At 40.9% G+C, this 19,295-nt stretch overlaps 1 protein-coding gene across 1 annotated transcript; it reads right to left on the reverse strand.

Annotated features, from left to right (window-relative positions):
- Positions 1-5,582: 5,582 nt before the first annotated feature.
- fgf8a (fibroblast growth factor 8a) lies at positions 5,583-15,128 on the reverse strand. The gene is made up of 5 exons (XM_030725457.1): positions 14,634-15,128; positions 14,501-14,537; positions 13,478-13,658; positions 11,793-11,899; positions 5,583-5,950 (listed from the first exon to the last, which is right to left on the reverse strand). Exons 1-5 carry the CDS (start codon positions 14,663-14,665, stop codon positions 5,666-5,668), a joined length of 642 nt encoding a protein of 213 aa, XP_030581317.1. The 5' UTR covers positions 14,666-15,128; the 3' UTR covers positions 5,583-5,665.
- Between the last annotated feature and the right edge of the window lie 4,167 nt (positions 15,129-19,295).

The following is a 19,295-nucleotide window of genomic DNA, read 5'->3' on the forward strand; positions in this document are numbered from 1 at the left end:
TGAAGAAAGTAGCTCTGTTTGTTTATCTGGGGTTAAGGATGATGGTTGTGTCTCCATAAAATGGATGAGAGTGATCTTACCCCATTTTTCTGCACTGGAATTGCTTCACATTTGCATGGCAGCAATGGTGACACAGGAGGTGTGATTTTTCCCACAAGTCAGTTTTTCTCTGAAGTTCACTCTGACCTTACACACACGTGAAGAGGTGGTGGGGCTGCAACGTTATGAGCCTAATTCAATCAGTTTACACACTGTCTAGACCCACAAAGGTAGTTGTGGGCAGTAACTAGTTTCTAGAAGTAATTAAATGAACTAAGAAAAAGTTGCTGAAGTTTTTTTTTAAAGTCACTAATCAGACTGCTGATAATTACAAAGGGAATAACCACTGAGTATATTTTTTTCTAACTTAACTTTGATCAGGTGATTAAAATATTCAAATCCTATCCCATTTAAATATTCATTAAAATATTTTCTCTTTCTAATTACTTTTATGGGCTTTCCTCATCCTTATTAGATAATTTAGTGAACTGGAGACAGGAAAGCAGGGAAGGGCCTCAGGCTGGACTCAAACCCAGGCCGATGCATGTGGCCTTGTGTCATGTGGCCCCTTTAACTGCTGCCAACCTCAACCTGCAAGTTTTTAACCTATTTTAAAGTAACCGTTCTAGCTCTGTTCAGAAGCAACACAATCAGCCCATGAACTGACTTACAGAGACAAAGACACCATGTGTCTATTGCTATCAGATTACATGATTGTCACAAAGTGCCATATTTAATTGTTGGATATGTTTTCTGTGAGTTCTTTGGTCCTCGGAGACAAATTCCCCTCTTAATCCAATGTGGAAGGGTTTAAGCAGATTAATGTCAATTATTATCCAGTCCATTTAATTCAGTACTTTGGTTCAGCCATTCATAGGTTGGGATTACCTAATTATTCATTTAAGGAGCCATTAGTAACACTAATTAAAAATAGTCAAGGCCAACTTACAATTTTAATATTGAAGAGGATCATGTCCAAATACAGGAAAACATTAGGTTATCTTTAACCTATTACAGATACAACAACGCTGTTTGTTCATTTGGGTGGAAGCCACAAAAAAGAAAGCTGATTCACAGAAATGTAGCAGCTGTTTTTATGAACAAGCAATTTCTGTCTAGCTTGGATAGGCTCCAGCCCCCCCGCAACCCTTACAAGGATAAGTAGAGAGAATGGATGGATGGAAGTTTTTTGGTTCTATTATTTATTTATTTTATTTTGTACTGTAAGTTTCCCTCTGTTCTGCATGTTGGTGAGAACTGAATTATTTCAACTTGTAGTAACTCAGCAGTCACTTTTTGTCCTGCTGCTGAGGGGGGGATACTTTATGTAGTTTTACATGCCCAGAGGTGAAATGTCAAAGTATACAATATGTTGAAGATATTTAACCTTTCCTCTACAGGCAGGGATTATACTTTCCTCAGCTGCATGTCCACATGCCCGCTTGGGTGTGCTCGGAATGCAGTGACGTAAATTTTGTCATTAGACAGAGTGAGGTCCCTGCAGACCTCCGCATGCCGCTCTTTTTTTGTGGCCATGGAGAATTGACATTATAATGCATCAACTACCCAGGCAGCAGGTTTCAAGTGGATGCCAAAGAAATATAACAGGAATTCAATTCAATTCAATTTCAATTGAATTGAATTGAATTGAATTCAATTCAATTCAATTTTTTTTTATAGCGCCAAATCACAACAAACTGTCGCCTCAAGGCACTTTGCAATGTAGGTAAAGACGCTACAATAATACAGAGAAAACCCAACGATCAAAACGACCCCCTATGAGCAGCACTTGGTGACAGTGGGAAGGAAAAACTCCCTTTAACAGGAAGAAACCTCCATCAGAACCAGGCTCAGGGAGGGGGGGTCATCTGCTGAGGGGGGAGAGAGACAGAGATTAATAATAACTAATTATTAAATGCAGAGTAGAGTATAAACAGAGTGAAAAGAGGTGAATGAAAAGAAACACTCTGTGCATTATGGGAACCCCCCAGCAGCCTAGGCCTATTGCAGCATAACTAAGGGAGGGTTCAGGGTCACCTGATCCAGCCCTAACTATAAGCTTTATCATAAAGGAAAGTTTTAAGCCTAATCTTAAAAATAGAGAGGGTGTCTGTCTCCTGAATCCAAGCTGGGAGCTGGTTCCACAGAAGAGGGGCCTGAAAGCTGAAGGCTCTGCCTCCCATTCTACTCTTAAGTATCCTAGGAACCACAAGTAAGCCAGCAGTCTGAGAGAGAAGTGCTCTGTTGGGGTGATATGGTACTATGAGGTCTTTGAGATAAGATGGGGCCTGATTATTCAAGACCTTGTATGTGAGGAGAAGAATTTTAAATTCTATTCTAGATTTAACAGGGAGCCAATGAAGAGAAGCCAATATGGGAGAAATCTGCTCTCTCTTTCTAGTCCCTGTCAGTACTCTAGCTGCAGCATTTTGGATCAGCTGAAGGCTTTTCAGGGAGCTTTTAGGACAGCCTGATAATAATGAATTACAATAGTCCAGCCTAGAAGTAATAAATGCATGAATTAGCTTTTCAGCATCACTCTGAGAAAGGATGTTTCTAATTTTAGAAATATTGCGCAAATGCAAAAAATCAGTCCTACATATTTGTTTAATATGTGCATTGAAGGACATATCCTGGTCAAAAATGACTCCAAGTATCTGCTTTGATATCTGGTGTTATAAATAGTCCTGGTACATTCTTACACATGCATTAATTCAAAACACACACTTTCTGTTAATTCTTTCTCTCTTCAACACACACACACACACACACACACACACACACACACACACACACACACACACACACACACACACACACACACACACACGCACGCATGCACGCACACACACACACACACACACATGCACACACACACACACACACACACACACACTCAAAAGCACCACCAACAAGGTTGTAAATAGAAATAAACATGGACTTTAAGTCTGTATCAGAAGAACAGATAGCCTACTGTATATTGTGGAGAATATTATATATTGTGGAGAAGTCCATACACTGTAGAAAATGGTGTAGAAAATACTGAGTATAATTACACTAAAAGTGGCACCATAAAATACCCTAAAATGATTTTGTATTGAATAGTATTAATCCCATTTAATATTACAAAAGTTTTGAATCCAAAAACTTAAAGTACCAAAAACCTCTTTTTTCAGAAAGTCCTTTTCCCAAATCTTAAACATATATTATTGGATAACTATTGATTCAACAGTGTGGATATCAGTTTAATTCTGCCTCTGTACACCACCACATCCATCCATCCATCCATCCATCCGTCCATCCGTCCATCCATCCATCCGTCCATCCATCCATCCATCCATCCGTCCATCCATCCATCCATCCATCCGTCCATCCTTGGCTCCTTTTGATGTGTAAACCACCACACTGGGTTTTAAATCAAACACTTTAATTCAAAGTGTTTCACAAGCTTAAAGCATTAACTGTTTAGAAATTACAACCATTTTTGCACATCCATTTCCAGAGGCTGAAAAGTAATTGGACAAACTGACATATGTAATATTAAATATACAAATTATTTTTAATATTTAGTCTAAAGTCTAAACCAAAGGCTGATGTGTTTCCCCCTTCAGAAAATATGCCAGCTGCACGTTGAAGTGCCATCCAGTCAGTTTTGGAGCGTTTGGCTGAATCTGAGAGTATAACCTCATACACTTCTATCACCTGTCACATCATCAATAAATATTCATTTCAGTGGCAGTCATACATACCTATAGCATAACATTGCTGCCATTGTGTTTGACAGAAGGCTTGATGTACTGCGTCTCATAAGCTGTGTCTTCCCTTCTCCATATGGTTTTCTTCCCATCAAATTAATCTTGGTTTCATCTGTCCAAAGATTTTTATTTATTTATTGCCAGAAATGGATAAGATCTCTTGTCAAAGGTTTTCCTGTTGATTTAAAGCTGAAAAACTGCACTTCAGTCACATCTTGACATTTTAATTTTTTATTTTAAATCCACTGTGGTGGTGTACAGAGGCAAAATGACAAAAAAGAAACGGGCTTAGTGAGCTTTTCAGTCATTTTGTATTTTCATAATGGTGGAGGAGAGCACTGTCTAACATGGGAGTCCAAAATCTCCCCTAGGTGTCGCCTGAGTGGAGCTCTGGTGACTACTAAGGCCATATGATTCACATTATTTTCATCCTCATCAGACCAGTGAACCCTTGTGCCTTATGGAGGCATTTGAAGAGACCACTCGAATAGACACGTGTTATTACACAGTAAGTGAAAGTGATCACTCATAACAATTTTGTCTTTGCATGGGGTCTTCCCAGCCAACTGGATATCCTCAGTGTAGGGGTCAATAATTCACAATTTACCTTTAATCGTTCAATAATCTGTAGTTACTTTAATGTGTTACCACCTGGAACTGGTTATTTTCTAACAGCAGGGTGTCGGTTTGCTGAACTCAGTCTGAGTGCACTGTAACTGCACAGAGACCTGACAGTAGTCATAACCTGTGCTAAAACTGGGGATGTGGGGATACGTGTTCATATTCAAATGTATACTTAAAAACTGTAAAACAGTTATTGGAGCCAGTGCACATAAGAACACCTTATGCATAAGGACAACTTACAGGTTTGGTACAGGTGTACACACTCAGCTGTGTGTGCACAGCTGAGTGTGTACACACAGCCGAGCGTGGATGCAGGCTGGTGAGCAACATGTCTGACTTTCCAGGGTTTCATCAATGCTTCCCAAGCAAGCATGTACCAAACACGAGCGTCAGTATTCTAATGTACATTTATTACACATTTTAAATAAATATTTCATCATTAAATTTATTTTACACATTATCAAATAAAAATATATTTATATATGTATAAAAACAGACATTCAGAGGGCAATGAGAAGACAAAGGGCTGGGGCAGTGGGTGTGTCCACGGATTCCTTACGCTTCAATGCATTTTGTACACATCAAGACAAAAACAATCAGAACACAAAACCTGTGATTATCAAATATAGCTGCCATGTTGTTCCATTAGATGCTATTAAAGCTCTGTTTGCTTGAATTGTGTGATAATGAAAGATTATCAAAAGGTAATGAATGATCCCAGTTAGGATGCAGTGCCCAGCAATAAGCTCGGACTGCAGTGTTACCACCGTATAGTTCTTATTGTTATAGTTTTTGTTGACCCCTGCACTCTAAAGACCGTTTGTGTGTCTGAACGTAGCGTTCCCTGGCAGTGCAGTCCATCAGGGTCCTTCAAGTCTCCTTGAGCAGCAGGCGAGAGTCCAAAAAAATGACTCCTCTGGTCAAAATAACATACAATAATCAATAGCACAGTCTACTAAGATATCCCCAACAAGTCCGACTCTGAGTCGTGAGTATTTAAAAACAAACCTTTCTTTCTCTTTACTTTTTTACACAAGTCAGTACTAAAAGCCTGGAATACAAAAATATGTTTTTTGTCTTTGTGTGGCTTTTTTAACTTCAAGAAAAATAGAAAACAAACTACTTATCAAGGTATGATATTTAACAGTATAAAAAATGTCTCCAGAGGTTTTTGGGGAAGAGGAATGTGTCCGCTGTAATTCAGTTAGTTTCTCCTTTTTCTCTCGTTGACGTTTCTATTTTCCTCCTCAGCTCTCTGATGAGTATCGTGTACGCTTAGTCCTTTGATTGAAAGGATAGTGGATGAAGTCAAAAGGCCGGTGGTGGCTTGGATGGGTGGGCTGCTGCCCCTTCGGCAGCCTCTTCATGAAATGGACTTCACGCTGGTGCTGGCGTGTCCGTGAGCCCTTCCGTGGCCGCCCGCGACGGGTGAAGGCCATATACCAGCCCTCATAGCGGGCATTCTTCAGTGCTGTGTAGTTGTTCTCCAGAACGATTTCAGTGAAGATACAGTCACGGCCTTGTCCGTTTTTCTGCAAAAACACACACGACAGTAAAACAGTCAGTGGAAATGTTCAGAGAAGAAAACTTGTTAAAGATCTGCAGAATGGAAATATCATATGTATAAAGACTTCCCTGTGCAGCCTGTCACCTGCACACACACACACACACACACACACACACACACACACACACACACACACACACACACACACACACACACACACACACACACACACACACACACAGAACACTCCCCTCCCCTCATACATGCAGCATATGCTACAGTCATTACAAATCAGAGAGAGGAGGATGACAGTAAGCTATGACTCTTCTCCCCCTTCAGCAAACTTCCAGCAACCCTTGTGGACACACCCTCCTGTCATAAAACCTTAATCAGACCCTAAATGTCACTTTCACTCTAGGTTCAACTTCCTGTTGCATTTGCATTAAATTTAACTATCTAGGTTTGGTCAACTAGAATAACAATCGCTAGCTTGCTCTTCTACGTTCAGTTAATCCCATTAGATCAGTTAAGTTCCAGGTCAGATCTCTAACATTAAGCATCGGTGAAAGTTGGGCATGTGAAAGGATAAAAAAATCAAAAGGTGGATGAACGTGTGATGCCCAGGTAATATCAAGTAAAAAAGATGAGACAGTGACAAAATGTACAGTAAGGTCATCTGAAACAGCACTAACTGGACCCAGTGCTGGCCTACTGTACAGAGCTCCCTCCTTTTGGGACAAAAATGTGTGTTATAAATAGTCCTGGTACATTCTTGCACACGCATTAATTCAAAACACACACTTTCTGTTAATTTCTCTTGTCAACACGCACACACACACACACACACACACACACACACACACACACACACACACACACACACACGTACTGGGACTGAGGTAGGTGGCGACTGGGCCGGTAGCTTGGGGCAGATGGTGTTCATGGCAGGGTGCTGGGTGGGTGGAGGTAAGTGTGTGTGTGTTTGTGTGTGTGTGCTGGTGGTGGTAGGGTTACAGAAAGGCTGGCAGTTCTGTTTGTTAGCCATTGCAGTGAGAGCGGGGCACTGAGATAGCCTCAGTCACTAACACACACTTCACGTAACAGCATGAAATAAGTACTGTGCAAAAGTCTTGAGCCACACCTCACTTCTTTATTTTATGCCTCCCAGGAGGCAGACTTTCTGGTAACTTTTTAATAGGATCTTAAGGTCTTTCAAAGCTTTTATTTGAACACTGGCTGTTTTACACTCATTTTCAGTCCCAGCACTTTGTTTGTTAAGCACTTAAAGGCCCCACTATACCTGCCATGTTGGTTACTTTGCGCATCGCCAGTAACATTACACAGCTACATCCATTAAGCCATTATGGCACAGGTAGCTTCTGCAGTATTCTCTGCAATGATCTCTGTCGCCACTCAGACAAAACTGCCACATCAGCACTGATACAGGAGCAGAATAAGTCAAAGCAGAAGCAAAGAAATTGCAGAGTTTTTCCCCAAAGTGTCATCTTTTCAAAGCATTGCAACATCTCCCTCTGTATAATCTGTGTATCAGTGAGCTTCTGTACTGATAGATCATTAAAACCATGGTAAGGAGTACACTCATGTTTTCAACCCAGCTGCAGGAGAACAATGCACCAGGTTACAAAAACTGAGGGATACACATCCTGTAGAACGGTTAGCAACAGCGGACGTGGCGTCAATTTGATATCAACTTTGTTGTATGGTGCTGTTTGCGAGGCACCACATGGTGGGGATAACACTGCCCTATGAATATTGCAGGCATAAAAAGTACCAAACTCAAGGGATGAACCAGTGTTGTGTTTACACATTACAGACAACTTAGCAAAAAAAAAAAAAGGTTTAAACTGTATTTTCAGACACTTTGTTACTAGCAGCATGTTGTGAAACCACATAATCTCTTCCCATTTCTTTAGCTGAATCATGGAAAATGTGAGATAAAACAGTTTGACAGGCATGAAATTGTACTTTTGCACAAACAAGGTGATTCCCAAAGAGCTATTAACTGAAACATGACATATCTCAGCATGGCGTGCAATGCGCCCTTAAAATATTTGAAGAAACTAGGCAAGTGGAGGACAAAAGAAGTGACACGCCCAAAGAGCTGTCTGCAACAGATAAACACTACCTGAAGGCTCTGGCACACCACCTGAGAGATTGGCCCTTCGGTTGGTGACATCTACTATTCACCTGATTGTTGGGTTTTCTCTCTATTATTGTAGGGTTTTTACCTTACAATATAAAGTGCCTTGAGGTGACTGTTGTTGTTATTTAGCGCTATATGAATAAGACTGAATTGAACTTAAATATTTCAGCTCAAACAGATTCTAATATTAGACAAAGATAACCTGCAATAAATGAAAACTGCAGTTTTTAAATAATGATTTCACTTATTAAGTGAATACATTCATTCAAACCTACCTGAGTGAAAAAAGTAACTGTTGCATCTTGTTAAATCATGAATTAACTGTCATTACCCACATTTTATGTCAATCTGAATTTAAGTTCACTAGTCACACCCAGACCTGATTACTGCAGACCTGCTGAATCAAGAAGTCCCTTAAATAGAACCTGTCTGACAAAGTGAAGTAGGCTAAAAGATCTCAAACAGCTTCACATCATGCCACAATCTAAAGAAACTCAAGAAAGTATGAGAAACAAAGTCAGTGATATCTATCAGTCTGGAAAGGGTCACAAAGACATTTTTAAGACTTTGGTACTCCACTGAACCACAGTGAAGCCACTCGGAGCAGTGGTGCACCTCCACAGGAGTGCCCCACCTGCCAAAATGACTCCAAGATCACATCAACAACTCATCCAAGACTGGACAAAAATGGCATCCATGGGAGAATTCCAAGGTGAAAACCACTGCTGACCAAAAAGAACACAAAGGCTTGTCTCACATTTGCCAATCCTGATGATCCCCAAGACTTTTGGGAAAACATTCTGTGGATTGATGAGACAAAAGTCAAACTTTTTGGAAGGTTTGTGTCCCATTACATCTGGTGTAAAACCAACACAGCATTTCATAAAAAGAAAATCATATCAACAGTGAAACATGGTGGTGGTAGTGTTATGGTCTGGGGTTGCTCTGCTGTTTCAGAACCTGGACGGTTTGCTGTAACTGATGGAACCATGAATTCCCCTCTTGACCAGAAAATCCTGAAGGAGAATGTCTGGCCATCAGTTCATGCCCTGAAGCTCGAGCACACCTGAGTCATGCAGCAAGACAGTGATTCAAAACATACCAGCAAGTTCACCTCTGACTGGCTAAAAAACAACAACAAAAAAAGGTTTTGGAGTAGCCAAATCAAAGTCCAGACTTAAATCAGATTGAGATGCTTTAGGCCGTTCATTCTTGAAAACCCTCCAGTGTGGCTGAATTAAAACAGTTCTGACGAGTGGGCCAAAATAAATAAAGGTGGGGTGGGGAATTTTTGCACATTACTTTATACATGAGAGACATAACTACACAGTAACCTGGTAACTTCGATACCAGACGACAGATATATTATGCACTGAACATTAGCTTTTAAAGACCTGACGAGCGTGACTTATCCGAGTTAGTCTGACTGATTTATTTTGGACTTTCGTATATTGTACATGTTTATAATATTACAAAGAAAAAACCCTGCATAATTGAGAAGTTACACACTCAATGCAATTGCATCTTGACTTTCAATAAATTGCCAAAAACAAAACAAACACAATAATTTCTTAATAGTGTTACATCTTCACTGCATGCAAATCTGGATGCTGGACATCTTACTATATGTTAGAAAATAAGAACAACCCCAGGTTTGTTTTCAGCACTGTAGCCAGGCTGACAAAGAGTCAGAGCTCTGTAGAGCCGAGTATTCATCTAACTTTAACTATTTGTTTAACTTTTATTTACACAGGAAGCCTCATTGAGACCCAATGTGTCATTGTTGCAAATAAGCATAATAAAATTACAAACTATGAATCACGAATTTCTTAAAAATGAAAATTTTAACTATTAGAGAAAAAAATATTCACAGCCATTCTACAAATGTATCATTATGTTCAGCAATGTTTAAAACTGTTGATATTTATTTAAACTCTCTCCAATTGAGCTTTTTGAGTTCACTTCAATAGTCGCGTCCACCAAACCACCAATGAAGCTATTAAACCCCGTTCCTACTAGACTGCTCAAAGTCCTACCATTAATTAATGCTTCAGTTTTACATATGATCAATCTGTCTTTTTTTAATGGGCTAAAATGCCTTTACTTGACCCACCAGTCTGTGTTAATTACAGGCCAATCTCCAACCTTCCTTTTCTCTCAAAGATTCTTGAAAGAGTAGTTGTAAAACAGCTCACTGATCATCTGCAGAGGAACGGTTTATTTGAAGAGTTTCAGTCAGGTTTCAGAATTCATCACAGTACAGAAACAGCATTAGTGAAGGTTACCAATGATCTTCTTAGAGCCTCTGACAGTGGACTCATCTCTGTTCTTGTCCTGTTGGACCTCAGTGCAGCTTTGATACTGTTGACCATAACATTTTATTACAGAGATTAGAGCATACTATAGGTATTAAAGGTACTGCACTGCAGTGGTTTGAATCATATTTATCTCATAGACTCCAATTTGTTCATGTAAATGGGGAGTCTTCTTCACACACTAAGGTTAATTATGGAGTTCCACAGGGTTCTGTGCTAGGACCAATTTTATTTACATTATACATAATTAGAAGTATAGCATTCAGTTTCATTGCTATACAGATGATACCCTGCTTTATCTATCCATGAAGACAGATGACACACTCCAATTAGTTAAATTATAAGAATGTTTTGAAGACATTAAGGCCTGGATCAGGTGACCCTGAACCCTCCCTTAGTTATGCTGCTATAGGCCTAGGCTGCCTAGGCCTATAGCAACCTAGGGGGGTTCCCATCATGCAGTTCAGTGAGCATTTTTTCTTCAGTCACCTCTTTTCACTCTCCATGTGTTTATACACTACTATTGTATTTAATCATTAGTAATTATTTTTAAACTCTCGTGTGTCTTTTGTCCCATCCCAGTCAAAGCACGACTGCCCCTCCCTCAGCCTGGTTCTGCTGGAGGTTTCTTCGAGCTTAAAGGGAGTTCTTCCTTCCTACTGTTGGCCATGTGCTGGCTCATAGGGGTGATCTTACTGTTGTAGTTTTCTCTCTAAAATTGTATGGTCTTTACCCTACAATATTAGATTACCCTACCCCATATAAAGCAGTTTGAGGTGCTTTATATGGGGAGGGATTATATAAATGAAACTGAATTGAACTGAATAAAGTTATGCTGTAGATTAACGTGATTGATGCCATTATTGCTATATATATATATATATATATATATATATAAAATGACTGTAGAATGAGGAGTAAGCTGTTTCACGGCTTAGATTATTTATTCATTTATGGGTTTGGTCAGGAGGTAAAATAAATAAGTAAATCAAACAATATCAGTTACTGATGTTATCAATTACAAAGCATCACTAATATACAATCATCTTTGTCATTTATGTGAAAAGAAATAACTCAATGACATCTAGACCCTGAATATGAATAACCTATACCACTTTTGAGTCACGGTTAGAGGGGATGTTGCTGTTTCTGATTATTTCACTTGTTCATAAAATGTAGTTTAAAAATTTTTAATTTAAGACATACCATATACAAATATATAATTTGGATTTCTTTGGTCTGAGCAAATGTCCTTGAGGTTTCTGTTACACTGCACAAGCCTCAGAGACACACACTATATCCTCCTGTAACGGTTTGAGCTCTGACAGAATTGCCTAGGGAGTCTCTGGACCTCGCTTTAGGTGGCTGAGATCAGCTTTTAGCCTCACCTTGCCAATGAGCTTCCCTCTCTTGTTCATGCAGATGTAGAGGCCAGTCTCAGCTCCCCTGATGCGCACTCGACTCCCAAATGTGTCCGTTTCCACAATGAGTTTAGCTACAGAAATCAAAGGAAAGAATTCAGTCAGCACAGAATCTTTGTGGGGATTTAGTAAAATATTTTGTTCCTGTGCCGTTCTTAGAATATTTTCTTAAACAGTAAAGCCTGAATAAATAACATATACAGGCTGTGTGAAAGGACACACACAAAAAAGGAATCAATACACATATAGAAATGCTTGTATGAGTTTCTAAGGATATAAACTGTCTCCTCAAACACAGTGAACTTAAGGGGCCAATCGTGGTGATTTATGCAAGCTGGAATTCTTGCAAAATGATAAAACCACGTGTCTCTAATGAGCTAATGAGGCAATCATGGCAGTCCCATTAAGAATTCCTTTTTAAATAAATCTGCACTGACCCCTCACATAAAGTGCCACATTTATCTCTATATCCTGAGAAGTACTGAAAGATTCAGGGAATATCCAGAGCAGAACCTTACAGAACTATGTTACCATTTACCAAGATCAGAACAATGTTAGTAAAGTCTGTTTAGATAGAACACAGTACTTTATATCTGCTGTGTTTGAACGGCATTTATTTGACATTCACATAGATATTAATTCAGAGCACTGAGGTAATGGGATCACTGTGGATGGTCAAGGCCCTCTACAGCATTTACACCTGAGTTGAATAACGGGCGGAGACTGAGTCAAAAAATGTAGAAAACACACAAATTTCCCCTCTCTCAGTTTACAAAAAAAAAAAAATACTTCAGGTGATTTTAATAGTTTGGACACTGTTTGAGGCACCACACACACACACACACACACACACACACATTTACATTTTGCAACAGAAAAACACTAAACAGCACTGGTATCTGAAGGATGAGTAGATATGCTCTGTGGAACACATTGCACTCTAAATAAAACAAAGACCACAGGTCGGCTGCTGTAAAACTCAATGAGACCCATTAGATTCTGAAGCAGGACAGAGAAGAGTTAAAGGTGGGGGCTGATGGGGAGCAAGAACTATGCAGGAAATGTTCAGGAGGCATAAGTTGGATGGCTTCTAATGGCTCTTCCAGATCTGCCTGATCTCTGGAGGATCACCTCCAGCACCATCCACAGCCAACAGGACAGTTTCTCTAAGTCTGTTCCCCTCCAGCAGTGCAGACTGAATGCAGATATAGTGCAAAGAGATTACAAGCTTCAAAACTTCAGTATATACTGAATACATAAATAAATAAGTGTTTCAGGAAAAGAAACACTAAAACATGTTAGAATACTTAAAAAAAAAAAAAGGCTCCAGTAACACCCCCCCCCCCCGGAAAGGATAAGTGGAAGAAAATGGTTATGGATATTTGCAGGACTATAGTTTGATCGGGATAATTACATGGTGACATTTAGATTAAAACCCGCAATTCTGAAATGACGATTAACTGACATGAAAGTTGCAAAATTGGAGAATCAACATAATAAATACATTCCAACTCATTCCATGCGGAGTACGAGGAAATATGGCAGCAGATTGAAACTGAAATCTACCAAAACGAAAATAATAAATCCACTTCAGCCTCTGGACTGTTTGAAGAGTGTAGTTACCACAGAGGGAGACTCTGGACTTCTCTTACCGTATAAATCTCCATCCTCGGCCATGGCGTTGATCTTCTTGTTGGGCAGGACCTGCACATGCTTGCCGCTGGTCCGGCTGTAAAGCTGATATATCCGGATCAGCCTGCGGCTCATGCGGTCCGTCACTTTGCTCTGTTCGCTTACATGCTGCGTGAAATTAGGCGGGGACTGATTGGTTACCTGTCAGAAATTAGACGGCATTACAGTCATCAGTACTTATTAATTTATTTAAAATTTACGAGGGAGCGTGAGGTCAACTGCGTGCCTTCAAGCTATTGACATGAATTAAGCGGTTTAAAACAGAGAAAAATTATCCTAACGCAAAGCACTTTTTTTCTATTTATTTACGTTTTCTTTTTTTTCCTTTTTTTGGGGGGGTGGGGTGTAGGTAAGAGGTTCCAGCAGAGCTGCTGCCAAACGAAATTAACAGGTTCCAAAAAGACGCACGGTGTGATAACAGGTTGTGCGTACAGGAGAATGTGCGCCGCAGTGCCCAGAAGGAAAAAGTCACTTGAATAAGATAAAAGCGACTGCTCGTTCCTCATGGTGTGAACTAAAGTAACTACTTTAACTTTATTTTAAATATGACTTTGTATTTTTCTTTCCTGCACTCTCTCTGTCCGCCGCGTTCCGCTCTGATGGAATGAGCGCAGGTGACAGAAACGTTGGATCTCGGTTACTTTGAACCCCGAGACATTTTTCACAAGACTCGCAAGCATTTCCCTGCACCGATGATCCGTCTGTGCCCGAGCTTCTTGTGCCAGGGCCAGTATGTTCATCAGCAACCTGCCAGCAGGCCGCGCGCCCCGCTGCCCGCTGCACCGCGGGAGCCATCCGATACTGTTGTATCACATAATGTTATCCCTCACCTTTCCTCCTCTCTCTGCTATTGCGCTGTGCGTCGCACGCTTCGACTACCATGTGTTTTAATGATTTTTAAGCTAACCTTTATTTTAACAGTCAAAATTTAAAACGGAAGTTTCAAAGCATTATTTTAAAGATAAACTGGAGTAATAACATACCTGAGCATAGTAGAACAATGCAAATAAGTGCAGAAACCTGCAAAAAACAGAATGACATGCATTCAGTGAGTTGATTCGGAGCTGCGTGGAGGAGCGTTAATAGTGCTAAAGTGAAGGAGGAGAGAGCACTCACGCATAGCTGAGCCGGGATGGGATGGGTCGCATGTTGGATGGAGGTGAAAACTCTTCAAGTAAGATCCGTTAATAAGAGCCGACGATCTACAAATTAAGCAACCAAGTCCAGAGATTTCAAAGAAATCCACAAAAAGGTCAGAGGTACTGACAGATAGGCTTACACAAGCACAGCGGACACATTCTTCATTAAATCAGTGACCTTCGCGGACAAAATCTTGCTCAGTTGAAATCAGTCACTAATCATAATTTGTCATTAAGGTGTAGCTGCCCGCATCTGTCACAGAGCTACGCAAAGTCTAAGCACACTTGCAGAAGCGAAGCTGTATGATGAAGTTTTTTTCTTCTGTTTCTACAAAGAAGCTGTCACTGTATTTCTCCTGGTTTATAAATCCTCGTGGGTCCTCTGCGGCCTTCAGGTGTGTATCTGTAGACGAGACTCGGGGTAATTGAGGTTTCTTAGTGTTCTCGCACTGGCTCGATGCTGCGGCTCCGCTCGGCTGTGGGTGGACTACAGACAGGAGTCTCCTCTCTCTGCTCTCATCCCACAACGCTCCTGTGTCAAGCCTCTCGCTCAGTGCTCACACACCCCCGGTTAAAATGGCAGACTGATCTGCTGAGAACAAGCCCCCTTTTTCTACAGAACAAAAGCAAACCCCCACACCTCCAGCCCCACTCCCCCCTCCCTTCCCTTGATGCAAAACATCTCTGTACCTGAGGAACGCTCCGGACTTTGTTGGGGGAGAAAGAGGCGAGGAGGAGCCCAGGCTGCCCTGTGTGCACCAGAGGACTGCATAAAAATGAATGAATGATTAAATAAATAACACTACAATACAAAGTGACCACCTCGCACCACGGTGATACAGAGTTTTGAGGGTATTACCTCTTTGTCACGACGGCTGAGAAGCGACTTGATGACCCCGCAGACCCTCCAGCTCTCTGGTTCTGTTGTCTCACTGAAGCTGGATCTGTTCAGCTTTGTGTCCTGACAAGTGCGAGACATTAAAAGGATCACAGGTTAGCACAAACAAACAAACAAACAAACAAACAAGCCTCTCTCTTAATTTGATAAAGACTTGCTTCAGTGATTTAACTCAATTGCAGAGACTACCAGGCTTTGAGAGCCTTAATCTGATGGCAGAGCCAAACATCAGTTCATTAAGACATTATGTGGCACTCACACCTCACAGTCTGGCCACTTCTATTAAATCAACCCGTTTAATAATGTCCTTTTAGAATACCAATCAAAGCTCCCATAATCAGTTTCACTTGATCTAACCATGAAGACTGCTGAATATCCACCACACCAAGGACAGAAACAGCACAGTCTGATTCATAAGCATCATATTAAGTGATATTATATCAACTGGAAATTACTGAAAAGGCCCACTTGTGTAAAAGGAGGTCATTGTGTAGACTGAGAAGGTGCAGGTCAATTAGATCAGGCAGATTAATTCTTTTTCATATGCAAGAGTTTATTTAAGGTGATGTGAAAGGCTGTAGCACTATTTATAACTAATGTCCAGGTTTGCTATGATATATTTTGCTGGGGGCCTCTCCACAATGCCTCATTGGACCAAAGCCTACCTACCACCAGAGAAGACCGGTTCAGTGAAGAGTGTCATAGAGGCTGAGGCCACCAGAGGGTGCTGCAGCAGAAATGATTAGGTGTAGGCAAAATTAGTGTCCTTGGTGGCCTTATACCAAATGACAATATCAAAGACAGTGCGCTTTCCTGAATAGATCACATGCTTCATCTGTTAGCTACTCCACTGACAGGCTTCGTGTTGTCAGATGGTTTGTTTTTCTTTTTCCTCCCCTCCCTTTCATTAGCATCCTCTGCTCTGTGGCTGTGTGATGTGTGTCTACGTGTGTGTAAGGCGACAAGTTAGACATGTAACCTTCAGATGAAACATTAGGTGGGTCAGTGTGTGAGGTGATTCAGTTCAGTTCAGTGTTATTCACATGGCGCCAAATCACAACAGTCGCCTCGAGGTGATGTGTATTGTTTGCCTAAAAACTGTAATGAAACTTTTTGCGTTTGTGCTTATGTGTGTGTGTCTGTCAGCATGTGTGTTAAATGAATGGCAGGTAGCTGCTATTCTTTGCCCTGGCTCAGGGTCCAATTGCCCTCCCCTTAACTCTGGGGGCCCTGCATCTATCAGCAGCCCTGCAGGGGGCAAACACCCTGCCCCCTTTTGTCCTCATCTGTCTCCTTGGCTTCCACTTGTGCCCACAGACACACCAGTGGATTTATGAAAGCCAAATATTGAAACTGAAATTTACAAAAACAAACTTCAGTTACACCAATCCTCTGAAAAAAAAAAATTATATATATATATATATATATATATATATATATATATATATTTTTTTTTTTTTTTCAGAGGATTGGTGTAACTGAAGTTTGTTTTTGTAAATATATATGTATATATATATATATATATATATATATATATATATATATATATATATATATATATATATATCTATATATATATATATACATACACACACGAAAAATATATATATATATGCATGTATTTATATATATATACACACACACACACCATATACACTCAACAAATATATCCTTGATAATAAAAGACTGATAAATGTAGCTGGGCATTAACAGCTTTTACAATTAGATTAAAAATACTTTATTCATTTAATCAGGAAAATGCAGGTGTTTAGTTTCTCACATGAATTTAAATCTTTTCACTGCTCCCTTTAGAGGTCACCTCGGTGAATCGTCTCACTCTGTCTCACCCTATCCCAGCATCCTCCTCAGTCACACCAACCTCTGCATCTCATCCTTCACTCCAACAATGAACCTCCTCTGAGGTCTTCCTCTTTTCCTCCTGCCTGGCAGCTCCATTTTCTTTGTCCAGTATATCCACTATCCCTCCTCTGCACATGTCCAAACCACCTATTGGCATGTGAGTGAATGTCAGATAAAAGTGCTGTATGACTGTGTGTGTTTGGGTGAACGAAGTTTGTAGTAGAAAGATGTTATACAAGTCCCAGTCCATTCAATTTATCACTTACTGTCCATTGCGTTGATGGTTGACCCCATCTACCATCACTACCTATACTGCTTGCATGTTTTCCACCTGTCTCCCTTTCATTTACACAGATATATTCTGTTTTGCTTCTACTGACTTTCATTCTTCTTCTCTCCAGTGCATACCTCCATCTCTCCAGGCTCTGTCCCACCTGCTCCCTGTTCTTACTATAGATCACAATGCCATCTGCGAATATCATAGTCCACAGAGAATCCTGCCTGACCTCATCTGTCAACCTATCATCCCTGATGTAATCCCATCCATCCATGAGATTCTGAGGCCACCAATGTGGAAGCCTTCTGCCACTTGGCTATGCCTATAACTTTTGTCCATAAAAGTTATAAATCAGTGACAAAGAGTCCAACATCCACCAGAAATGAGTCCAACTTATTGCGGGAAATACGGACCAAGCTCTCGCTGCAGTTGTACAGGGACTGAATGGTCCGCAAACAATGGGCCAGACACCCCATACTCCCACAGCACCCCCAACAGGATACCCCGAGGGACGCTGTCAAAATACATGTAGACTGGATAGGCAAACTCCCACGCACACTCAAATATCCTCGAGAGGATGAAGAGCTGGTCCAGTGTTCCATGACCAGGACGGAAACTGCTTTGTTCCTCTTGGATCTGAGGTTCAACTAACGGACGGATCCTCCTTTCCTGCATCCTGGCATAGACCTTACTGGGGACGCTAAAGAGTGTGATCCCCTATTGCACCCTCCAGTCCACACTTCTTACCCCTGTATTTACCATGGGCCCGCTGACGGTAACTTCAAAGGTGCCACCATTTGCGGACTTTTACTGTAATAACCCTATATTGGGTGTGAACCGCAATTTCTCAGTTTTCAGAAACCATTTGAATTTTTCCGATAGGACAGACCGGTTGCATAATTACGGTAATTCAAAGTACGTTTGATCAGACATTTCAGTGGTGATACGCTCCAGGTTAATCAGCTGATTGTGGCAAGTAAGGGCAGGTAACAGGTGCATCGGTGCTGATTGCCGCTGTTAAAGGGTTAAAGATGGGGACGACCACCCTACAGGATCTCCAGATCTCCATGTGATGTTAAGAGGCGTGTCAACCAAGACAGCCCTACAACATCCAGAGCCTTCAGGACCACAGGGCAAATCTCGCCCACCCTAAATGTCCATTCATTTAATAAATAAATGTCCTCAACCTCCCTCAGAATGCTGTCGAAGTTCTGCTGGAGGAGTAAATGGTAAATGGACTAGTTCTTATATAGCGCTTTTCTACTCAGTATGAGCACTCAAAGCGCTTATACAACCTGTGCATTCACCCATGCACTCCCATTCATACAAGCACTTTCATTTTTACGAAGCTAAGTGCTTTTTTTTTAATTAACTAACATTCACACGCATTCTTACTCCGACAGAACGGTCAGAGAGCAACTTGGGGTTAAGTATCTTGCCCAAGGATACATTGGCATGTAGCCTGGAGTAGCCAGGATTCGAACCGCTGACCTTCCGATCAGTAGGTGACCTGCTCTACCTACTGAGCTACAGCCACCCCAGGAGGAGGAAGTTGAAGATCTCACAGACTGGGGCCTCTGCCACGCATTTGCAGCGCACCCTCA

The sequence above is a fragment of the Archocentrus centrarchus genome, unplaced genomic scaffold, assembly GCF_007364275.1.
Source record: "Archocentrus centrarchus isolate MPI-CPG fArcCen1 unplaced genomic scaffold, fArcCen1 scaffold_55_ctg1, whole genome shotgun sequence".
Taxonomy (NCBI): Eukaryota; Metazoa; Chordata; class Actinopteri; order Cichliformes; family Cichlidae; genus Archocentrus; species Archocentrus centrarchus.